Source organism: Atractosteus spatula, chromosome 2 (genome assembly GCF_055471065.1).
Source record: "Atractosteus spatula isolate fAtrSpa1 chromosome 2, fAtrSpa1.hap1, whole genome shotgun sequence".
Taxonomy (NCBI): Eukaryota; Metazoa; Chordata; class Actinopteri; order Semionotiformes; family Lepisosteidae; genus Atractosteus; species Atractosteus spatula.
Window position 1 is genome coordinate 74,794,186 of NC_142707.1, and position 24,251 is coordinate 74,818,436.

General features: G+C 37.2%; 1 protein-coding gene across 3 annotated transcripts in view; it reads right to left on the reverse strand.

Annotated features, from left to right (window-relative positions):
* The window catches only part of arhgap18 (Rho GTPase activating protein 18), a 32,910-nt gene extending 9,792 nt beyond the window's left edge, over positions 1-23,118 (reverse strand). For 2 of the 3 annotated variants that reach the window (XM_088934423.1, XM_088934403.1), the window contains exons 1-9: positions 22,896-23,102; positions 8,317-8,513; positions 7,463-7,698; positions 5,177-5,243; positions 4,855-4,884; positions 4,185-4,351; positions 3,490-3,655; positions 3,097-3,188; positions 2,090-2,167 (exon numbers count right to left, since the gene is read on the reverse strand). In XM_088934423.1, coding sequence (XP_088790549.1) covers positions 2,090-2,167; positions 3,097-3,188; positions 3,490-3,655; positions 4,185-4,351; positions 4,855-4,884; positions 5,177-5,243; positions 7,463-7,698; positions 8,317-8,513; positions 22,896-23,017 — 1,155 coding nt within the window. In that variant the 5' untranslated portion in view covers positions 23,018-23,102. Of the gene's footprint in view, positions 1-2,089; positions 2,168-3,096; positions 3,189-3,489; positions 3,656-4,184; positions 4,352-4,854; positions 4,885-5,176; positions 5,244-7,462; positions 7,699-8,316; positions 8,514-22,895 lie in introns of all 3 variants that reach the window. The other variant, XM_088934413.1, reaches the window with a different exon arrangement.
* Between the last annotated feature and the right edge of the window lie 1,133 nt (positions 23,119-24,251).

Genomic DNA, 24,251 nt, shown 5'->3' on the forward strand with positions numbered 1-24,251 from the left:
TTCCAGAATGTGTGAAACGTGTTCAAAGAGAGGAATACTGTAATAGTAAAAAACACAGAAAAACTATAATAAAATATGCAAATACAGGAAGGATATTGTATTGTACATTTCACCTTGTGGAGTCTGAGTATAAGAGAAGAAAATGATTCTGGCAGTGCACAATGCTTACATGAAACTTGCTTTCTCATTCTGTAATTTAATATTTCAATTATACAGTTAATTACAATTAAAAGAAATCAGTATGTTAACATGATCATCCTTTTATTCCAGCATTTCATTTACAAAAATATTGACTGTTCCTTTGTGAGATTTTCTGGATGTCTAGATAGCACCTCCCAATATTAACATTCATAGCCAAAAAAGCCACCCACTATAGAAGAGATTTAATACTAATTTGACCTTTCCAATCACTTGGCTTGAGGATCAAAATCCTAGGCAGCTGAATGAAGAAGGATCCTGCATTAACACTGAAATGAATGATTTGGTAGAAATACACTTCAGAGACTGGAGGAGATAGGGATCTGTTTCTGTAGAAGTGGTGTAGTACTTTGGTTTGGTGAAACTGACTCAATGTTTTTCAGGTCAACAGGACTTCAGCAGACAGGTGTGTTCCCTTTACTCACACCTATCTAGAACAATCAGTAAAAAAAAGGGAATTTGCACCCCCATTTAATTTCCCACATTATCACTCTTCAACAAGCATTTTTTCTTCTTTAGGTGAAACATTTCAAAATTCAGATTTAAAGAATTATTTTGAGAGATTAAGATAAATTCAACTTTTTTTAATTCTAAAAGGTCTTTATGTCATTTAATTAGTATAACTTAATGCAACTGATGGGTACTGTACAGCATGTCTAAACCTCTTTGATTGACAATCAACCTCCAATCTGAGGCTTCAAACAGTGATTTAGATGTCTGATGTTCTGGGTGTGACTGCTGTCATGTCCTTGGTGTATAATACTATGTCACAATGTTTGGTGTGTCATCTTCCTTGTGGGTGGAATGAGACGTGAATAGTGTTAACTCCTTTGGAGCCAGATCTCAGTATTTTGCAAATATTTTGCAAGTATTTTGTCAGTCAATTGTCCCTTTGCAAGTCAGTAACATGCACATCTTGTACATTCAGTAAGGATGAAGCTAGTCTGCAAGTAAAAGTGTCAGAGGAAGAGCAGAAACGCTGATAACTGTAAGCAGGATGGCCGGCAACATTCAATACATTGTTTCTTCCCCACACCTCACACACAAAAATGCCTTCAAAACTTTAACACTTCACTTTTTTTCAACACCATTTTTGTGATCTGCAACTTTTGTGAGTTGAGGAGCGCCCTGGAGCAACCTCAAACGCCAGACTACTGGTAACTGCCACAAAGTCCAGAATCGGCTCAAAAAAGACATTGCACTGCCGAAGGAACTATGTGTAAGTGCTTTCAAAATCGAGACCAAATGAAATGTTTTTACCCAAATGGTTGAGGGAGTGTGGAAAAAGCTAACTAATCAAGTTGTAGAAGTGGATGTCCTGGCTTATTTCAAGAATGAGCTGGATGAGATGCCTGAATCAGTCAGCTACTAATTACCTAAAGGTGACTGATCTGTTGTTTGTAGGTTCTTATGTTCTTGTGTTTATTATGTTCTTCCTCCCCTTTTAATTACTGCATTCATATATAAGATAAGACAAGATCACTTTATTGGCCATATACAATTTCTTGCATTAGGAATTTGTCTTTTCACATACCCCAGCTTGCTCTCCATGAGACACACAGACAGGGAGAGAAGCTGGGGGTCAGAGCGCAGGGTCAGCCATTTATGCGGTGCCCCTGGAGCAGTTGGAGTTAAGGGCCTTGCTCAGGGGCCCAAGGAAGTAGGATTCCTCCACCGGCTGTGGGATTTGAAGTGGCAACCTTCCAGCAACAGGCGCAGATCCTGAGCCACAGAGCCGCCGCTCCGCCTGTATAGTACGGAGTGCAGAGGCTGGTTTTGACAGAGAGTGTGTAGCCTAATCACCACAGAAAAGTAATTAATTTAATAAGAATGAACTGGAGAAAGGGTTTAATTACTTTAATTACAGTTTTTAAAGGCTGAGAGAACTGACCTTGACTCTTGTAGCTACTCCCGGTATTCGCAGCAGACCTTCTGTTTCAAGACCTTCCTCTTCTATGTGAGAAATAATCTACAACACAGGAATAGAGCTTTTAGAAAATCTGGACCAACGCTTATTCTTTTAAGAGAAAAACATACAGTAACTAATCATTTTAAAAAAGCAAATGTACTTAATTTGTAAAAGAGTGTAGGAAGTCTTTTCTTAACAATGGAAATGTCAATACTAAATGAAATAATGTAATACAAAATACCTGTAACTACAAAGTGTGGTTTAAATCTTTATAAAAGTCGCTTTTTCACTAAAATAGCAGCAGTTAGGATAATTTGCCATGTTAGCAACTGGGATTACTCTAACACAATACACAATTTTCATTTTGTTTAACCACAAAAAACTCCCTACTCGACCCTTGAAGCAATTATCTAATTATCATTATCTAATTTAGGGCAGAATGTAAACCACAAATGCATCCAATTGACAATAACAGCATTGTACGAATTGCAAAACTGTTTCGGTTAAAAGTAGCTTTGTTTGGTTTTTAGGTAAATGTTATAATTACTAAGTGCCTAAGATAGTTTTTTACAACCAAGCTTTAATTTTTCACCGAGGCTGGTTTATTTTTATCACTAACAGTGAAGTATACTCAATTTTCATACTTAAACTTTACAATACTACATTTGAATAAAACTTTGCAAAGGCAGATCTACATTGGAATGCAACCATTTTACAATGCTTTTTACTACTGCACTAAATTTCTTTCTCCTTGTTTTCCATCACCTTGTCCAAGTTCCCATCTCCATTGTAAACATTACAAGGACTCTGTAGTTAATTTAGTAATTTGATATCATATTGTTGTGCAAGGATTAAGTCATAATAAAAGTACTTAATTAAAATAACAAGAATATTTGTATGAAGAAGAATAGTAATGACTTGCCCTTTAATATGGAGACTGATTTGCATTTGTGAAACAGTCAACTGTGTAATCTGAACTTGTCACTTACTTTGTGCAGTATAAGTGGCACTCTGGTGCCTTGCATTTTCTTTTGATCCTGTTCCAGCAAGGTTGTCAGGGGTACTCCAAACAGGCCAGACTCTACAGAAAGCAAAGTAAATGCACTGTGGGAGACAGTATATTGCTCCTATCACACAACGATAATACAATTTTAAAAGGACAAATATTCTCCAGGCAGAAAAAAAAATTAAATGTAAATAGATTAAAAAACAACATGCTGTATTTATCTACTTACAGTATGTACTGTATGTGCTTCGATAAATTAATGCCACATTAAAAAATTAAAACTGACAAGACATTTAAAAACAAAACATACAATACAGGTATCTATAGCATATGCTAGAGAAAAAAAAATCCCACTACCAAAGAGGTTTTTTCTCACCTTTTAATTTACTTTTCACAGATTTAAGAGCTTTAAATTCAATTCCAAATGCATCGAACAGAGCAGTCAGTTCAATCAATGCCAGGGAGCGAACTTTCTTCATGTCCTGTGAAGCCAAATCTCCAATTTTTGTTGTACCAGTTTTGTCTTTCGGTAATTTAAAATCCTTAAAACAGAAAATACATTTATTTAAACATTTAACCACAAAACAATAAGTTTTATGTACAGAAATGTACAAGACACAGCACAGAATGCTAGTGAAATCAAGCAGTTGAAAAAAAGAGCTTCATGAGCTTTATGTTTGCTTTTTCACTCCCTATCAATCAAAATCAGTTCTCCAACACACTGAACTACAGCTGATTTAGAAACAGTTGTTTTCCATATGTGTCTACACTCAAAGAGTCAAATTGCTAACTGCAAAATATAACGTTAATCAGAGCATTATGATACAATTACTGTATTATATTATATAAAAGCCAAATCTGAACAGAATTGTTTGATGAATGATTAGAAATGTTCAGATTTTTAAATGAAAAGCTGTAATAAATAACTTAGATGGCCAAGGTGCAAAAAAAGCAAAACTGACATTGTTCAATGTTTACTTCTAATTTTGAAATCTTTTAACATCCTCTGCAATTCTGGCACTAGAATGAAAGTCTTTGAATCTCTCTACACATAATTTTAAATTCATTTACAGGTAAGGGTGCATCATCCTCATCATCTTGTGCCCTGGTATTCTTCAACTTCTCCTTGAAGCTGACCGCCTGCTCCGAGAATGAGATCTCCAAATTAATGTCAGTTTCCAATACAGCTACATCCTGCCTTGGGTGGTTTCTAACATTCCCACTGACACTTGTTACATCTGTGTAGAAAATGGGAAAAGTCTTGGTATCAGCCTTCTTAGAAAACAATAAGTGTAATGAAAGAACAGTGGCATTTCTATAAATAATTATTTCCTATTAACCACTTCCTACTCTACATTATTCATAAAGAACATCTGATAAAGTCATAGGCAAAAGTCCTCACATGGCACCAATGGAGATAATTATAGTCTTTAAAGGGACAGTTTTGAAGGCTCCTAAAGACTTCACAAGAGTGTAAGACAAATGCCCTGCAGCTATGAACGCAGATATTCAACAGAGCTAAATTTCTTAAGTGGTCCGACAATTTAAACAACTGTCTCAACTATGAATTACAGTACTGGGGTTTGAAAATTCAAACAACTTTTTTGTTGACGTTTCAGTGTAAAGCTCAATGTTAAACTGAACAAGACCTCTTCCTGCAAGTCATGTACTGCTTCCCCTTTTGCTACTGTTCAGCCTGTACAGTACTTTCATTCTCCACTGTTCTCATCTGCTTGCTTACAAACGTCCTGTGTCACTGATCGTGTCATTTCTTAAGAAGCAAAACACAGAGAAATGGAAAATTATGAGACATAACATTATAGTATTATCTGAGCATTATACACTGACATTGTTTTGCTGAAAACAAAAACACATTTCAATGTCACATCATTACAAATAAAAACAAATTGAAAAACAAAATAGCTGGTACCAGTGTGCAAGAAACAATAAAATGAATTATTACAGCTAATTTCAGGCAGGTATGAGCCTAAGGAATTCAAAAGAACTTTAAAAATAATGTTCTTTCTATACTGTTCATACAAGTTCAGAACTGCCTCACATACCATCTGATACAACATCCTGTTTTCCATTTTCGCTTCTTTCAGCAGGAACGTCATTGTTATCAGAGAGCTGAAAATAAAAACCCCAAATAAAGTTGTTGCTTCATCACATGTATAAGGTACAGGTATGCATCTATGTTGTCAGGATAAATCACTACACATACACAGTAAACCATACAGTACATATAAGGGGTTGGACATAAATGCAAGAAAACGTGCTTGTGTTTCAAAAATATTTCTGCTTATTTTTACATAGTGCAGTAGAATTTGCTTTAACAATGAAACTTGTTCTAAACTCCTGGGTGTTTATTTATAGTTTCTGCTTCAGCATCTGTGTACCAGTGACTTTTAGAGATTTAATATGGAACTTCTCTAAATGTACAGTTAAAAGTTAAAACCGGGAAGAAGTCACTTATTAAAAGTTGCTTATATCATCATGTGCAACTTCTACAACCCTTCTGTCAACACGTCAAGTAAAACTATGATTTCATTAAAATAATTTGTTCATGCACAGTACTGTATATAAGCAGTATACAGTATTACAGATTTCAGCTTTATTTATACAACAAAGTATGGAAGTGATAGCAATATTTTTTAAATTTGTTAAAAAGTCACCTTGGTGTTTCTAAACTGCCCAGACACCTGGCAGATGATGTTTAATGTAGACAAATGCAGACTATTGCAAACATGTAGTACAAACACAAACAATAGATACAAAATGGTAAACCGTGGAAGAAGAGGCTATTTATGGAAAAAGACAAAGATGGTTATGTTGATATATTATTTTCTTTCTAGACAATGTGGGGAAGTAATTAAGTAACATATACTAGGATAAAAATAAAAGCATAGAAGGGATGTTATGTTAAAATTGTTAAACACACTAATATGTCATCATTGTGAATACTGTATAACTAAATAACTGTTTGGAAAGATATTACTGCTGTGAAATCAGTCCAGAGAAGAATAACTAGATACATTCTGGGTTTTAAGGTAGGGGTTACACTGATAAGCTAAAGGAACGTTTTTAGCCTCAAACACCAAAGACTACGAGGGGACCTGATACAAGTATTCAAACTCCTCAAAGCCTTTGACTAAGTTAGCCCAGTGGTTTCCTTCAGAATGAGCAGTGAAACACAAACCAAAGACACCAGTGGAAACTACTGTATGTGAAAGTGCTTTTAAAAGCAAGAACAAGAGGTACTCATTCACTAAAGGGCTGTGGGTGTCTGAACAAGCTACCCATCCACGTCCTTCAAGTCGAAACCCTAGCTTCTTTCAGGAAATGCTTGTGAGAGCTCCTTGGATCAATTAACTGCGAACTCTAAAACAGGCTGAACAGGCCGAATGGTTTTCTCTCATTTTTAACTTTTTTTTTTCTACAATAGGCTTACAAATAAGTGCTTGTAATGGGTTAAAAGGTTAACTTGATTTATGCACCTTTACATCAGTACAAAAAAAAGAACACATAACCTGGCATTTACTTACATTTATTTGTACTTCTGTTACTTACTTGAGATCCACAATTGTTGAAGACCAGACATTAAATAATACTAATTCCTTACACTTATATAAGCACTTTTCTGGCCACTCCACTCAAAGCGCTTTACAGGTAATGGGGTCTCCCCTCCACCACCACCAGTGTGCAGCCCCACCTGGATGATGCGATGGCGGCCATAGTGTGCCAGAACGCTCCCCAAACACCAGCTCTCAGTGGGGAGGAGAGCAGAGTGATGAAGCCAGTTCAGAGTTGAGGATTATTAGGAGGCCAGGACTGGTAAAGGCCAATGGGAAATTTGGCCAGGATGCTGGGGTGACACACCTATTCTTTTCAAGAAATGCCCTGGGATTTTTAATGACCACAGAGTGTCAGGATCTCAATTTTACATCTTAAATAACTGTGAAAAACAGCGCTTTTTTACAGTATAGTGTCCCCATCACTAAACTGGGGCATTAGGACCCATACAGACTGCAGGGTGAGCGTCCCCTACTGGCCCCACTAACACCTCTTCCAGCAGCAACCTTAGTTTTTCCCAGGAGGTCTCACATCCAGGTACTGACCAGGCTCACACCTGCTGGGCTTCAGTGGGCTGCTGGTTGTGAGCTGCAGGGTGACACCGCTGCTGGCAAAAAAATAATAAAGCTCCTGGAGGTGCTGGGGATTGAACCTGAGACCTCATACACGCAAAGCATGCGCTCTAACACTGAGCTGCATGCCCAACACATTAACGTCCCTGATACCCTGGAGATTTTACAATACCAGAGTATCGCAGATGAACACGTGGCTCCTACCTTTGTGTTTTGTGCACCTGACAAGCCGAAGACGTCTCGCACATCTGGGACCTGGTACTGTTTATTTTTTTTCCGCAAAGTCTGTTTTAGTGTCTCCACTCGCCTCTCCACTGCTGCAGCCTGCGTGCGGGTGAGTGTGGACAGCAGGACGATGCTTTCCTGAGGATCTGCCAACGGGTCCCCGATGAGATTAGACAAGCCAGCTTCCTTCAGCCACTCTTCTTCAAGTTCCCCTTCTGTCACGGGGGGGGCAAAATGTGTTGATATCATTTCAGCTTGCTTTAAAAAGAGTTCTTAATAGTTGCTAGGAAGACATTAATGGAGGTTTATCTAAAAATACAGCATGACGACTTTAAGGAATTGATATTTCAGTGAATTGATTTAGAGCTGTTTGGTATTATTTAAAAATACATTCAGTACTCAACTATAAGAGTTTTCATAGTCAGTTAGCATTAAACATTGTTTCTTGTAATAATATACAGTAGCAATAATATATGTTGAGCGATAATCATGCCTTTTACAACAGGCCTGATATTCAGTGCATGATATCCCTTTAAATGTTATTGAATTTCTTCAGTTTTTTCAAATATGTGTTAAAAAAACACTTAACGTTTAACAGATCAGTGAGCATAAACATAAAATCCTGCACGTTTCATTAACTACAAAATTAAACTGAAGAACACTTATTGTATTTTGTAGCAAGGAAATCCGTATTTAGATTACATCACAACTTCAGAAAGTAAAACAGCACTGAGAACATTGAAACATCACGCTCAGAAACTTGGGATTAAGATCTCTTTTGTCCTCCGGAGCTGCATAACCCCGGGAACAGGGAGAGGGAAAGCAGCACATGCCATCGGGGACTTTCACTAGCACTTCCTCCTGCTGCTCCTGGTCATTGCTCCTGGTCTTGTCCATATTCTCCACCTCTGTCCAGTAGTCATCCATTGACAGGTCATCCAAGGAATCCTGAGAACTGCAGCGGCTGTATGGCCGCTTCTCCACAGCATTTTTGGCATGACTGTGGACGTTGTATTGGCCTGACCTGCGGCTGCAAGAAGCAGGCAAAAAACACATGGGATGTGTGTCATACAGGTAAGTACATAAAGCATTATATCGTCATCATTTTCTGAACTATTGGAAAACTCTGAGCTGTGAACAACTATTAGATTGTAAGTATCTGAAAATGCACACCAGTGGTGCAAAACACCAATTATATTGAATTTTTACCCATCTTTATCATGACTGAACAATAATAAAATTTGAACAACTACATCCTTGTGGTAATACCCATGATCATCTAGAGAGTATCAATAATACTGCAGAAACATTATATCAGTTTTCAACACTAATCACCGATGGAGCAACACAAAGCAGCACTGCAGTTTATTTATTTGCTCAGTTTATTCAATTTTAAAGAAACATGTTGAGCTAGGTCAGACTGCATCAGGAGGCACTGTGTGTGAAATATCTCAAATTCAAAGAATCTGAAGTTAAACAGTTAACTTTATGCAATCTCTTAACCACCAAGAATTACAGCCTTTTTAAGGGCAATGTATGATGACATTCTCTATCACAGAAGTGTGGTGCCCAAACACTTAAAATGTTTTGCGACAGTTTTTTGCTCCAGGAAGTGAAACAAAGTCTCTTCAACAATAGAAGGGAAGAGGCATGTCCATCGTGGAAAACCGTGACTAGATGGCTGATGTCTTACGGTATGTTTGACAGATAAAACAATACACCTGAATATGAAGTTGTTGCGGAGTATTGAAGTATTTCTAAGATGCTGGAGGCAGTCTGTGGATTTGAAGGGAAACTGGCTCTGTTCATTAAGTGCGCTCAAGGAAAGCTAAGTGAGTTGGAGGGTGCTTTTTCAACTTTTTCCAACAAGCTAGGATGCCTTTGCACGCAAGACCTACAACAGGAACCATTCAAGCACACTCAGAGATGTACTGTACTACAGCAGTTTTTGCAGCAGAATAACCAGATTCAGAATGACCCAGCTATGTTCAGACTCTTTATGGATCTGCTCTCTGTGGAGGCAGAGAATGTTCCTGATGGCGTCCAGATCAAAGTAACTGAACCACAGTGCTCCCCTGCTCCGAAGAGCAGATGCAGAGAAGTGACTTTCTTGGGCTTTTACCAGTCATTGAATCATAGGCAACATTCCATTCTCTGTAGAGAAGCACTGAAATTAGTCTCCATGTTTAGAATACTCAATTTGCTCACTTACATATGTGAGCAAATATTCTCCCAGATGCAGCTGAGCAAGTCTCCCCTGAGAACAAGCCAGGCTGATGATATCCTGTGTGCAGAGGCACCACCACCTCACTAGAGCCCTATATCCAGCAGCCAGTGTCAGAGAAGTACTGCAATATCTCTCGATGACTGAGTTACTACACATTTATTTTATTTTCATCATTATGTTTTACATGTTTTCCTCCTTCCTTCTGAACAGAAAAGTTAACATACAGTAAGTATACACTCTCATTTTTTGACACAGGTCTACCATATACTGCTATAGCCAACTGTAAATGTTGTTTCAGATGTACAGTTTCTGGCTCTTTGGTTATGTTGTCTGGATCAGACCCTATGAAAAATAAGTTGTGTGTGAGCTGGAGACTCTGGGGTTTATTTGCATACAAGAAACAATTCTAAAAGCATATAGGCTAGTGTACTTCTGACAATATTTTAATGGAAGCCAATTAATATATTATTGAAAGAAATAGTTGTTATAATATTGGCAAACTGTTTCCAAATAAACAAAGAGAATATAGGGGTCATTTCTGTCCCAAGAATATATTCTTTGTTGTGTAACTGGTAGTGATTTCTTCCCCTTCAAACCTGTTTCTAGTATGTTTGCTACAGTATATGTACAAAAATGCAAATAATGCCTTATATTAAAGTGTTTATGTTTGTAAAAAATATGAGAATCAGAACTATTAATTTCTGAATATCAAAGAATGCAAGAGTCCAGAAATATGAGTATCCCAAATCCAATGTGATGCATCTTCAAAAAGATTTATAAAGACTAAGCAAGGTTTGGCATGCAAGAGTTAAGTTGTTGTATTCATCAAATTGGTTCTCATATTTAATCTTTTTGTCAAGCCATGTCAATGGCTTTTTGTCAATGCTGTTCATGGTAGAAATAATGAATAACTTATTAAACATCTTCAAACAATTTCACTTAAAACCAACACAGAACTGTTGTTCCAGCAGCAGATTTTCAGAGTCTTTTTTTTCAGAATTATGGGCTGTCTATACGAAGTTACAGATTCAGCAGTGAAAACAAAAAAACACATTTGGAAAACTCAGCAGTTCTGCCCCCAGACTCTCAGGACTGAGAACAGCTGCAGAGGAATAGCACTTGCATCCTACAAAAAAGGAGAAATGTAGGTCATATCTCATATGGAAAAACAGGTCCTCCATTCTTGATTAAGAACTGGGTGCCATGTCAAATCATTTGTTCTGAATATCAAGTGTTTAAAGGGGAAGTGCAGTCCCAATTTCTTAGCCCACTTGTTAAGTCTCGGTAACAAAATAAATTAATATACAGTAGCACAATATTTTACAAGTTCCAAATTAAGCACAAATTGTGAACTTTGTGAAAGTACTGCATGGTTGCCATTTTGTCACTGGTTTCACAAGCAAGAGTGAGAATTGGCGAGATTTGTGACATGAGGTGGCCCTTCCTGCTCACTAGTCACTATAATGACTAATGTGATGTGACGTACGAACGAATAAGTACAGATTTGGCAAAGTGTACAGGATTGCAGGCAATAACGGCAATATGGTGTTTCACATACCTGGAAATTTCACCTGTTTTATGATGGAAATCTGATGCTTTTGCACATTATTGTGTACATTTTACTTTGGCTGTGGTTTGAAATGCAATAGTCAATGCTGACTCTTTATAAAAAGAAAAATTAGCGTTGCGTTCCCTTTAACCAATACATAGTGCAAGTAAACACATTCACTAAGAATAAATAAAAACCACACAACTAAGTGTTCTCCTTGCTGAGATGAGTTTTTGAAACTTCTGAGAACACATTGGTAGCATTTAAGACTTGCAGGGCTCCGAGAATAGGACCGTGAAGAAGTTTTTCTAGTTTTTCTACATTGAAAATCCACAGATGCACAGACCACCTCACATGTACTATATGAAGACATTTGCTTACAAATTATAAAGTTCCAACAGCAATAAATACAAACAAAAAACAAAGGTCATATTTCTCCTGAAAAGCAGTACTGCGGGTATAAAGTACATTGACAGTATAGAAACTCAGAGCAATAATAATTTTAAGGAAAAGATAAGATTTGGCAATTTATGGAAGGAATAACCAAAGCTACCCCTGCATCCATGCTCCAGAGTTAAAGGTTAGATTGAAAACTTTGAATACAGCAGCACCTTAACTTCATTGGGAGGAACTGACACTTCAGATCAATTTGAGTTACTAGGATATGTTTAAATAAAGAAGATAGATTTTAAAACACAGACATCTCTACATTAAACAGTTTGAAAATGATGAGATCAAGCCTTACAATAACAGAATTAGAAGTCTTAAACATATTTAGAGAGTCTAATTATGAACTGTAAACTGACATACTGTCCAGTAGGTGTTCAAGAAGTACAGACTGAAATACAGTCCAGTAAGCCTTCGAGAAATATAGCCTGACAAATCTATTAAAAACTCAGCAGCAGGTCTTCTGAGTTATAAATAAATAGTAACTAAAGACTAGAATCCAGGTCACAGCTGTTAAAAATATAATTACAGTACTTAAATTTAGAGATTTTCATTATTGTCAAATGTGTTTTTATTCATATTGCCTTGATAAAGTTGTATTTTCATTATACATAAATATACATCTATCTGTAATACCTGCCTGAAAACAAATAAAGCTATTCTTTAACTGGTGTGCCATGCCATTGTTTAATGCAATTCAAAAATAACAAGGAAATGACTGTATTTGTGCAATTCTGTAATTAGCCTTTAAATGTAGAAAATGGATAAAACAAGATACAAATAAACAGAGAACTAAAGTAGGTAGGTCCTAGCTAACCAATTAAACTACACAATACTAAACTAAAACCAAAAACTACAGTATACTGTATACTAAACTAAAAACCAGCTACACAAAAAAACTACACAGTAAAGGCAAATACAGAACAAATACATTTTATTTTATTTGCTAGTTCAAAGTGAAAGTTATTATCTCAAAGTGGCAACATACCAAGAATGCATTACTTCTTTGTGAGACAAGAAAAGTGAAGGAGGCCCTTTGTGCATAACGCAAACTCAGTGATACAGTGGAACCCATTGAAATCTAAAGGTCATCTATCTTGCGGAGTCACAGTGCGATTAATGTCTGGCACCGATGGGAAGTAAGTGAAACTAGCACTTACTTCTCAATAAAGATTTACTCCTGATACTGTAATTTTACCCAGTCAAATAAAGGAGTGAAATGCAAAACGGCACCTTTTGTGACGTGCAAGTTCTCAAAACGGAATAGAAAACTCCTGGAACTGGGGGACGTCCAGTAACATACAATGTTACAAATGAAATAAACTAAGCTAAGTTACCATAATACCATTAGGATTAAAGATAAACACAAAATCTTTTAGAGAAGTGATTTACAATTCTAAGACCTATTACCTTTACAATGCCATTAATTAGTCCTTCCAGGCTTCTACGGTTCTGCAGTTTTGTAAATAAGCACGCAATCTGATCTTCTATGGAAATTTCCATTTCTTGCAGAAAAAAGCAAAAATTCATTTTCAAGGCTAATCTACACTAGTTATTTTTTTGTGTATCCAACCGTCGTTTGCTAACCACTCCCATTATGCGCCCCCTGTTGTCAGTGCTACAGTCTACCCCTGCAGCACGCATAGCACACGAATAACACAGCAAAGCATGAGGCTCTGTATAGTATATCTTTATGGTCCTACAGCACTGTACATGCATATTTGAGTGTGTAAACTCACATAAATGTGCTATCCGGTATAATGCAGGGTAGATATGATATTTTTTCATTATACCGCCCAAATACTGTGTCTCAACGGACCACTACCCATCCAGAAAATCATAGCATGCTTGCAACAGGGAGGAGAAACCCAACTGCCACCGGTTTCCCTGAGCTGCCATTCGAAATTGTGTGACTGAAGAGGATGACCAGTTGGCCGGTGGGTTAAACAGAAAACTGGGGTGGATGTCCACTAACATATCTGCTCTGTGATATCCACATGCAAACAATGGGTACCGCTGTTAATGCTGCCCAAGGTACTGTAGCTTGCGAATGAGACAACTGCTTACAGAAAATACACAGATCAAAAGTAAGTTAAAAATTTAAAGAATTACAAGCCTGAATAAAGCCTAAACAAAGCCCATCTAAGGCCAGATATTTATAAGACATTAAAATGTGGCATTGGTTTTTGAAAAAACTGATGAAAAGTTTTTTAAGAAAAGACTAAGCTTCTCACCACTGAAAACAGTTCACTTAAGGACAATTCTCCGGTTTTCTTGCTTTGCCTGAATGACTTTGTCAATATTTAGTTTTTTTTTTCTGGGTTTAAAGTAAAAAGAACAGAAAGGTCACTGGTTTGGACGTCTCCACTGGTGTTTAATCATTTTTTTATATTTGATCTACAGTAAGTATGAAAGCTATATTCACAGCCTGCTAAGCTAACAAGTATGGTCTATCCAAAATACAAGAATTGTAAATTTTAATGAAAGCATCATAATAAGGTTGGAGAAAGGCGTAAAATTTGTGAGTGGAATTGAAATCACAACACTGTTGCTCTTTTATTCCTAAAATATGTTGCACTTGACGAATGTCAGCAGCAATTTCTTCCATAATCCCATAATGCAGACACATCAGCAAAGAAATGATGATATATCTAGAAAGTCTAGAAATGATGGATATACTGTATCATTTATTGGATTAAGTGCAGTCACACCTTTCAGAATGCTGCAAGCCATTTGAAAATGGCGATAAAACAGGTTCTCAATAACCTGATTGAAACTGATTTCAATACCCATCAGGAACTGACGGGCCTTTGCTCCCTTGTTTTACAATCTACAACAACTTCCTGTTTCTGTTCTACATTGATGCCAGGTCACTTGCTTGCCTCTTTTCCCAAGTATCTTCATTTTACGTATCCTTCAGAGCAGTCAAGATTGAGTCAAAAAGATCAATTGCAGAGGCAATTTGCATGTCAGGGGACTCTAAGAGACTGGACATAGTTTCTGTAAGTCACAGTAGGATATCCATCATAGTGGCATTCACTGTAAATAACTGATCCGTTAGCGTTTTTAGCTCTCTTACCTCAGATGCTCTGTTAGCATTTGCCTGGCTGATGAAATCAGTTAGTATTACAACACCTAGCAATGTTTTTTGTATTGCTTAGCAAACAGCATATTGACAAGACCACCAGGTGTCAGTTTTCTTCGGTTCAAAAGGCTTTTTTGAGGGCTCAAGTATTGATGTGGATTGAACACATTGTGTACAACTAAACCAAAAAAGGCACCAGCTTAACTGTGAGAAAAAACACGGTAAACTTTTATGAATAAAAGTCAACTAAACTAAATGTAAATCAAAAATGGACATCTTTATGAACAGCTAATAGGTATCAGAAGACCAGTGGTCGAACGTTTTGATTGTGACTGCAAAAGAATCATATCTTATCAGTGCAACCTTGTAAGATGTCTTAGTAGTTTCATTACATGTTAGGAGGAGCAGGTTTTGAATAGGCTTTCAGACAGGAGAGGGCTGCCAGATGCAGAAGCCATGATATCAGCAAAGTCAATAACAAGGAAATTAGATATTAGGGAATAAAAGCCAGAGGGTTAGGGGTAGAAGACAGAGAGGGGAGGACAGAAACCACTAGGGATCGAGACTGTGCCAGTATGGATGGGCTCTGGGGGATGAGATGAAGAGGGAAGCAGCAGAAATACACAGTTTCAGAATGATCCAGCTGTGCTCAAACTCTTTGTGTCCTAGGCCCCAGAAAGACAGAGGGAGATGCATGGGGAACAGGAACTGCAGGTGTTTGGACGGTAGCTATAAAAAGGACCATGAGCAAAGTCCTTACACTGGACAGGATGCCAGCAGCAACAGAAAATAGACTTGCAAAAACAGGAAATAGGGGGCAGGGAGGCTGAGGCGAGAAGGAGAGTGGCTAATTCACACCAGCTTGCAGGAGGTAGGAAGAAATTTGCCTGCTGCCAATGAAGACAAGCAGACAAGACAGCAACATGGAAAGCAAGAAGGGATTTAATAAAACTGAAAGAGAAGAGCAGGCACAGCAGAGTCAAGGAATTCCCATAAGCGAGAGCTGTATACCAGCAAAGGGGCTCTTGTAAACAAGGAGGGTGGGGATTGTTAACATGGGATTAATGTGATTCTTTATCCAGATTTATAACTCAAAGCAAAACTATAACCAAAATCTTTAAATCTGAGCATCAACATCTATGGAAACATCCCTGTACCACACAAGAGAAGAGGAAAGGAATGAGTTAGCAAACCAAATACACAGAAGAGCTTGAGGGCTAGCAGTGGGCAAAGAACTGGGATCCAGAGGACTGAAATCGGACTCATGGCCTAAGATACAGTATGTTTGCAGAATATCCATTCAAGCCAAGAGAAAAGTGGAGGGTATGACAGTCTACAGTGAAAGTGAAACCTGAAGCAAAGGCCAGGGCTGAAAATAAATAGATGCAGAGAAGCAGAAGGAAGGCTGGCAGGGAAATCCAGAGGCAGGATCCAGCAATAGAGAGAAAAGGGGAGAGATGCAGAACAGCAGATTGACAGACACAGTTTTTGTGGACAGAGTGTGCTGGGAAGGAAAACCTTAAGTCTTCATATGGAATTAATTATATGTATAAGAAAGCAGGTGATTGGTTAAACACCATTATCTTTCCATTCTAAGTTATCACACAAACAAAACTCCACATAACTGACTTTCGTCTGAAATGAGGAAACGTACTGATGTAAATAATGTGTTTATAAGTTTATAAGAAGTGTAAAGAGGATTTATTGGTGATATAAAATCTTGGACTCAGTTCAGGGCTCAAATCCCCTCCACCTGGGGTAGGTCTTTTGAGGAGAACAGGGCAGATGTAGTTTGAACCTAATTTTCAGCAACACCAGTCACGTTTGCTTTTCAGTAATAAAAAATGCTTGGTTAATTTCACTATATTTTAAAACTATAGCCATGTTATATTATAATTAACAGCCTCTGTGTCATTTTTTTCTTGGATTTCTTTCCTTATTCTGAATTCAATAAAATAAGCTTTTCATTTGAACTTCCATGAACTTGCAAAGCATGTTCGTTTTAACTCTTTAATAGAATACATTACAGTGCAAAGCATGTTCTGTAAGCCAAACTGTTCCTCTGTAAGCCAAGGTTTTGTATACTATGTTGTTTAAAATGCAAATGTAGTTGGGAAGCAAGGACTCGGAATGGCACGGAAGTTGTTTTTTAAGAGAATATTTTTTTCTAACCTATTATCTAATATCATAACATGAGAAGTTAATTTTAAATAGAAATAATTTGCTATAAAGTTAGATGTATAAAGTAAAATGACTTAGTTAATTTAAATCTGCTGTAGCATGGTTTTCCCTGGTCTGTGTCATAGTTTACCATTGCAGCACATGCTTTACCATGACAGCATTGTACAGTATTTTACTATTCTGTGCTTTTCCCTTGTATTCTACAGTAATCCTTCATAAAATGTGTTGGGATTACAGTTGTCTGTCTTCCTTTCCTTCTTCCAGGACAGTGCAATAATACCACACACTCAAAGCACTGCGGATGGATACTATGTTCTAACCTAACAGCAGACAGCAAATCTTTTAAAAACTTTGTTACATGTACAATATGAAAATAATAGATACTTTTGACAGAAATGGCATTGACATTGAGGTTCAGTAATATAGCACCTTGACTATGTGTATGTGTATTTACTGTATATGGTGCAAACATATAAATTAATAATGTTCTACAACTCAAATGCACATAATATTAGCAACCTAAAACATTACATTACATATGGTTAGGATAGTCATAACAAAATCATACATACTGTACTGTAATGCTCACTGGAATCTTAAAAGTAAGATTTTAGAGTGCTCACTCAGTACAGGAAAATACAATACAGACAACAGAACTTCTTTGTAACCATTCATTGCATATCTACTGTATCTATTCATTCCAAGCTCTAACAGAACTTCATATGAAGGAATATTTACCTTGGAAAATATAAGAAGATGAGAAATGAATGTACATTCTCACAACATGAAAAAACATTATCCAAATACAAACACACATCTATCCTACCAACAAAGAAGGAGGCAGACAGCAAATGTGTACATCAGTTTCACTGAGAATTTAACTATGTGAACTGACAAGATCTAAACCTTCACCATTTGTATTGCTACTGCTATACACATAGATGTTATAGGGTGAACACATACTGTAATGATGAATGTTTTGGTAAACAACATTATAGGTACTGTAGGTAAATGCATTTGAATTGAAATAATATCATCAATTTAATCAATTTTTCATATGTTGAAACTTGAATATAAACATTAAGACAGACAAAAACAGCATCCAAGGAAATACTGCTCAACCCTGCAGTTGACAATCTAAGATCATCTCTGTGTTTACTATATACACCGATTGTATGAGTACCTGGTTCAGATTTTGCATTCCGACCTGACTAGTTTTGCATTTCTATTTGGGAATGCTGGAAAATGTTGGGGAATAGGAAAATGTAGATTCTAACTAGTCACCTCCAGTCTCCTCCTGTGGATTGAAGCATTCTAAGAATGAGACTTTGGGAGAGCACAGAAGAATTTGCAAGTAGTGAACTGGGAAGATGTACTGCATACCACGTTCACTAGGCATTAACATCCAAAGATTGAGTGCTTTGTGAATGATTGGAATATTGGGTGAGAAAGGTTTGGCTCAACCTGCTTGGTTAATGGGTAGACTCCTGGCCACACGACGAGCAGGCTCGAACCCCATTCAGAAGGAGTGAAGCAAGGGGCAGCCCCAAGACGAAGATGGGGTGGAGGAGAGATGCTTGAGACCAATGTGAAGGGAGAAGTTTGAGTTCAGCTCTGTGGTGATGGCGATTAGGTGCAACTGTGTGAGACTGACTTCGTCTTCAGTAATAACTCCCATTTAAATAAAGAAGGCTGAACATACTACAGGAATAATATAGGCTTAAGACAAATTCAGTGTAAAAAGCCATAATATACAGTAAGCTATACATCATCTTATTAGGAACAACTTCTAGTTGGGCAGATGTAAGTAGTTACGTGCAGCTATTTATTTTTTGATTATTGCTCATCCTGATCTGTATCAACAAATTAGATTCTAATGTAATTAGCAGAATTGTAACATTTTTAGAGGCAAATTAGAGAGAGTGCCAAACAGAAATAGCAGCAAGGGAAGGGATTAGTAAATGGACAAAATCATAGAAGGGCAGATTCGGCCAATAAAATGTAACACTGGTAAGTGTAGAGAGGTGCAATATATTAGTACGAATATACACTATACACATCACATGGGTGATTCAGAGCCACAGGAAAATACAAAAGGTTATCTGAGTATTTACTGTGTATAGATTTTCAATGTCTAGACAGCGTAGATAAGCAATAAAATGCTAACGGAATGCTTGGTTATACGGCAAAAACTGTAAAATATGATCCAGTGGAGTTATACTTTATCTTTACAATGCATAGTTAAGTCCACATTTAGAATATTGTTTTCAGTGTTGGTTTTCATTGCAGAACAAGAATGGCATAGCCTTAGAAAGAATACAAAGAAGAGCAACAAGAATAATTCATGTCCCAGGGGATTGTCATGCTAAAAGAGATAACTCTATTCAGTCTAGAAGAAAGGAAATCGAGAGGAGAGTCGATCCAAGTACATAAAATCATAAGGAGAACAGGTAGTCACATGGGCAGATTATTTTCTACTCTATATAAACAGGAACACTGGGTCATATCTGGAAACTAAAAGAAAAGACATTTAGGAATGGAGGAAAGGAAACAGGTCTCCACACCAAGTGTCGGGGCTATCTGGAACTGGCTTCTGGAGAGAAATCTCTTTTCTCTCTTCTTTTCAGAAACAGATGACAAAATCTTAGACTCAATTAGCTACTGATGGGCCTAATGGGCTCATTAGAAACTTTTCTTATGTGAAATTTACACAATAATGAGATTTGGACACTAATGGAAATATAGCACTTGACACTGTTACAACAGAAAGAGTCATTAAGACATGAGAAAAACCTGTCTGAGAAATGAGAAAAGCAGGTTAAAATAAAGGTAACAAATGTTCACTGAAACTGATGTGGAGCCATCTACAGTACAAGAAACACACATTTACACATTATATCAAAGCACAATATGCAGTGAAAGGCATTGAGGCTAATTTTTGGGTTGTTAACTGAGCAGTACTTACTGAACACTGCCTTCAGTTATCTGAATAGTAATCGGTTATTTGAGGGAATCTAGGATTATTTCAAAAAGCATTATTTTCAAATAAAAACATAGTAGTGTAACAATAGTAGGTTTTTGCTTAGAAGTTGATTTCTATCCATTAGGACAATTCAACATAATGCTATAATAAGAGGGTCAAAGTGACTGATTTCTACACTACGTAGTACATAAAATGAAGAAGGTTACTTAATCCAAAATGTTTGACACTTTTGGTGAGATGTTATACAACGGTATGGCCACATGCTATCCCAGAGGTCAGCACAAAGGTGCAAAGCTTGCCTGCAGTCCCCCCTATAAAAAGTAAACCTGAGAATATGATGCTTGCGAGAAGAGCTGCTGTCACAAGGCCCCTGATTTATGATTAAACACAATGTATGTAATTATAGAGCCCAATATAAAGACCTGGTTAACCAGCTCCGTTTGAGTGGGTGGAGAGTGCGGTGTGGGCCCGCGGAGGATTGGTGTGGGCTGCAGGAGATTGGGAGGTCAATCCCTCTGTTGAGTCTACAGTCTTTTTGGCATAACAGGCGTGAGCAAGTGTAGCGGAGCTAGTTTGGACACGGTGACGTCATCGCCTTCCCTGCGCATAGCAGGGACCTCAGCCGCCTGGGCTGGGGGAGGTCTCCTGTAGCTCACTCGGCTGGCTCCCCGTTGCGTTACGCTGGAGACCCGGGTTCGCGCCCCAGGTGTTGCAGGACGAACCGGTGCGGTGGAGCAGTGACTGTCACACAAGACCACCGTAGAGACTGCAGAATTGCAATTGACATCCACTCAATTACCCATGATCTTTAGTCCATCTCAAATGTTCCTAGAATTGTTGCAGAGTTTGTCAGCATTACATCACTACGACTCTTTACATTTTTATCAGTATTCACAATGTAGCTGCATTTCCTTTTTGATGGTGTAACTCTCCAACGTACTGTAAAAACAGTTGCTGACGGGGCTTCAATTAAGAATGTATAAGAGAAGGTTAGCTTCAAGATGCATGTAATTAGTGAAAACTATGTGCCATGTCTCACTGTAGACTTAGTTGGTAGTAACTGTATGGAAATACATAACGTGTTTATTAGTAATACCCACATGAAACTATTTATATAAACATTCAACAAACTCCACAGTCTAAAATTACTTTGCTATAAATTACTGATTAGCAATTAATCACCCATCCATTCATCTCAATTCAGGGTCACGGAGACTATCCCGAAAAGCAACAGGTGCAAGGCGGGATACACCCTGGATGAGATACCCATCCAAAGCAGGGCAGACACAGACACAAACTCAGACATGCGCTACAAAAACTTAAAATTTCTGTTCCTCTGTCATTGTGCTTCAACTATGCTTCAACACTGTGCAGCTGCTTCAATGCCACATGTTCTGTATATTTGAAACATTAGAAATGAGACTGATGCCAGCGAATACAGAACAGTACGGTAGCAAAACTGAGGTTTATTTCTCAAAGGATGAACTGGTTAGAACAGAAGAAAAGACACTTTTATCTGGTAGCGATCACTAACAGTTCTCTACATAAATATTGAACTGGAAGCTTCTTTAGGCATGTTGATGAGATAACTGAGAAAAGATCGTATATATATATACTATAGCCTCACAGGGTGTCATTCCGTCTTAGGAACAAAAGCAGAGATATTTATGGTAGATTTAGAGTGCTAGACAAGAAAAAAAAGATACTGTTCACAAAGGCAGTATGTATACAGTAGGTAATGCCATGACAGCATACTTGTCCTTCATAGATTCAGTATTAATGTATTACATGTGTTCAAAGGATCTTAAATGTTACTCATAAAAGACATCTTATCACCATTTCACTGCTAGAAAATGTAAGACAGCTCAATACTTTCTAAAGTAGCTACTCTAAATTTTATTTGCAGGGTCTTTACCTAAAGCCTTTAGCTTGACAAAAGGCTTTTGCTTAAAACAAGCATAAATGATTATCTCTAAGGTTCTATTTCTGTTACCGGTGTTCTTGTTTTTTGCTTCAAAATTTGCAGATTTTTGCTTCAGATGTGAATGACTTAATGGGTGAAATATACCTGAGTGGCATCTTTAAGGTGGAATGATGTTTTATTATGTACAGTAGTTCTGCCTTCAATGTACTGTATATTTGAATTTTATTTGACTTGTGTAAAGTACAGTATAAAGTTGAATTGAAAGGTATTTCTCCAGTATACTGTATGTAAAGTACTTTGGGGCTTTTTGTAATTATTTTTTTTGTAATTATTTTTGTTTTATATAGTCAAATCATTATTAAATTATTTTATTTTATGAACATATCCAGTGCATCAGTGGACCACTTTGGTGTACATACTTCTATTTTTACCTTACCAAAAGTCGCTTGTATTTTTTTGGGAGATAAGCCATGTGCGCAACTGAACAAAATATAAATGTCACATGGCTTCCTGTATTATCTTCCATGTATGAGATCTCAAATAAAGCGCAGTTACAGATGGAGTTGCGATTATCATTATGTGGCCGTTAGTATGGAACCGGACACGATATGCATATGAATAAACTATATACTGTATTTTCAGTTGCAAAGTAAAGGACTGTCTTCACTGATTTTTAAAGTATGAGGTACATAAATGTAAAAAAAAGGGTATGACTGTATAACCTAATTTAAAAGTTCTCTTACATCTACACCAATATTTTGGTCGTTGTTTTCCATTTTAACCTTCTTCTATTCACCTAGAAGTGCCAACAATTTATAATGTCCTCGAAGCCAACAGCATTGGTAAACTTCTAAAAACAGTCATTTCTTCTATTTACGGCAATACCTGAACTTTGGACTTTATGCCGGGGGAGGAATTTGATCTGCACTAAGAATTACGGTGGTTTACAAACATGGAACGCACTATTTTACCAGTTTAAGGGCGTACTCTGTAGGATCAGCCAGTGTTTCTCTTACCTTAATATTGGGATATGATCCCCTTCATCTTGACAGTTAATAGATGTTGATGTTGATGTTGTCTCAGTATTCAGGTGATATCCCGTCAAAATTACTCCCTCTGAATCTTGCTGTCGGTTCATGGTGCAGGTTGCATAATTCCTTTAATCTGCAGTCGATAACAACACAAAAGAGGACTGAATAATAAAGTTCTCTCCGACAGCAACATGAGTAATCATCGTGTAAGCTCCTCCCAGTGTTCCTGTCTTCGGCCTGATAGAGCGGGCGGAGTTATGTCAAAGTTCAGGAGAACAAGCAAAATGCGAATATGAACCGTATTCGGATTCCTAGCTTTCTAAGAACACTTTTCTGTCGGGTTTTTTTTTCGCGACATTCATTGGTATTATTCATAAGACGAGTGAACATATAAAATTGATTATTTCATCAATAAACTGCTTGTTTAATCTTGCATCACGGGAACTCTAAAGCCCTTACCTTGTGCAGTGGCAGGTACTTACACAGTTTATAGTAATAAAAGTAACAGACTCGCTTTAGACAGTGGTGCAGTATATTCACTCGATTGTGAGGTCCGGCGTACTTGCCATCTTTTACATTTACTGAAATACCAAATTCACCCAGATGGTATACCTTTCAGTCTAACTAGCCACTCAAAGTCTTGTTGTCTGCTTAACCTACAGTATATGCTACGTTGTTTTTAAAATGATTTTACGTTTTTCTTCGTCGCAACAAAGTACTTGTTTGACCTGTTGCGACCGTTAAGCAAACTGACCAGCTGTTTTGTTGGGTCAGATTAATTCGTGTGGGACACTTCAGGTTAATATTTTTTTATATAATTCAACATTATTTTTTTCTCCTGAATCTTCTGACCACATCTACTGTATATGGCAGACATGATTATATACTGATTGCTCTATTTAAACACACTTTCCAAGACCGACATCATTGTGACTGAAAAAATTGTATTGGATAATAAGTGAAATACAGTTGTACCTGCTTTTACCATACTGTACAAGCATTTGAGTCAACATTTAGAGATTTGAACTTTCATTATTAATAGTACAAACAGGAGTTTGCATAATTTACAGACATCCCTAATATAATGAAAAAACATCAATATTTCCTGAACTTTATTCCCTTTCTGTTCAGAAAAAAAGGTAGGATTAGCATTTACTGTACTTTTCTTAAGCCCAAGGCCAATAAATCTGATGCCGTGCCTAGTATGTGAGCTACTAGATACCAAAAGGGTGCTTTTAATTTGAGTTTAATGCGATTTAACACAATGTTACACCAAATGTCATTTTAAAGTTTAGTCTACTCTTATACTGTCAAAGTGTGCTGCTATCATTAAGAAAGATA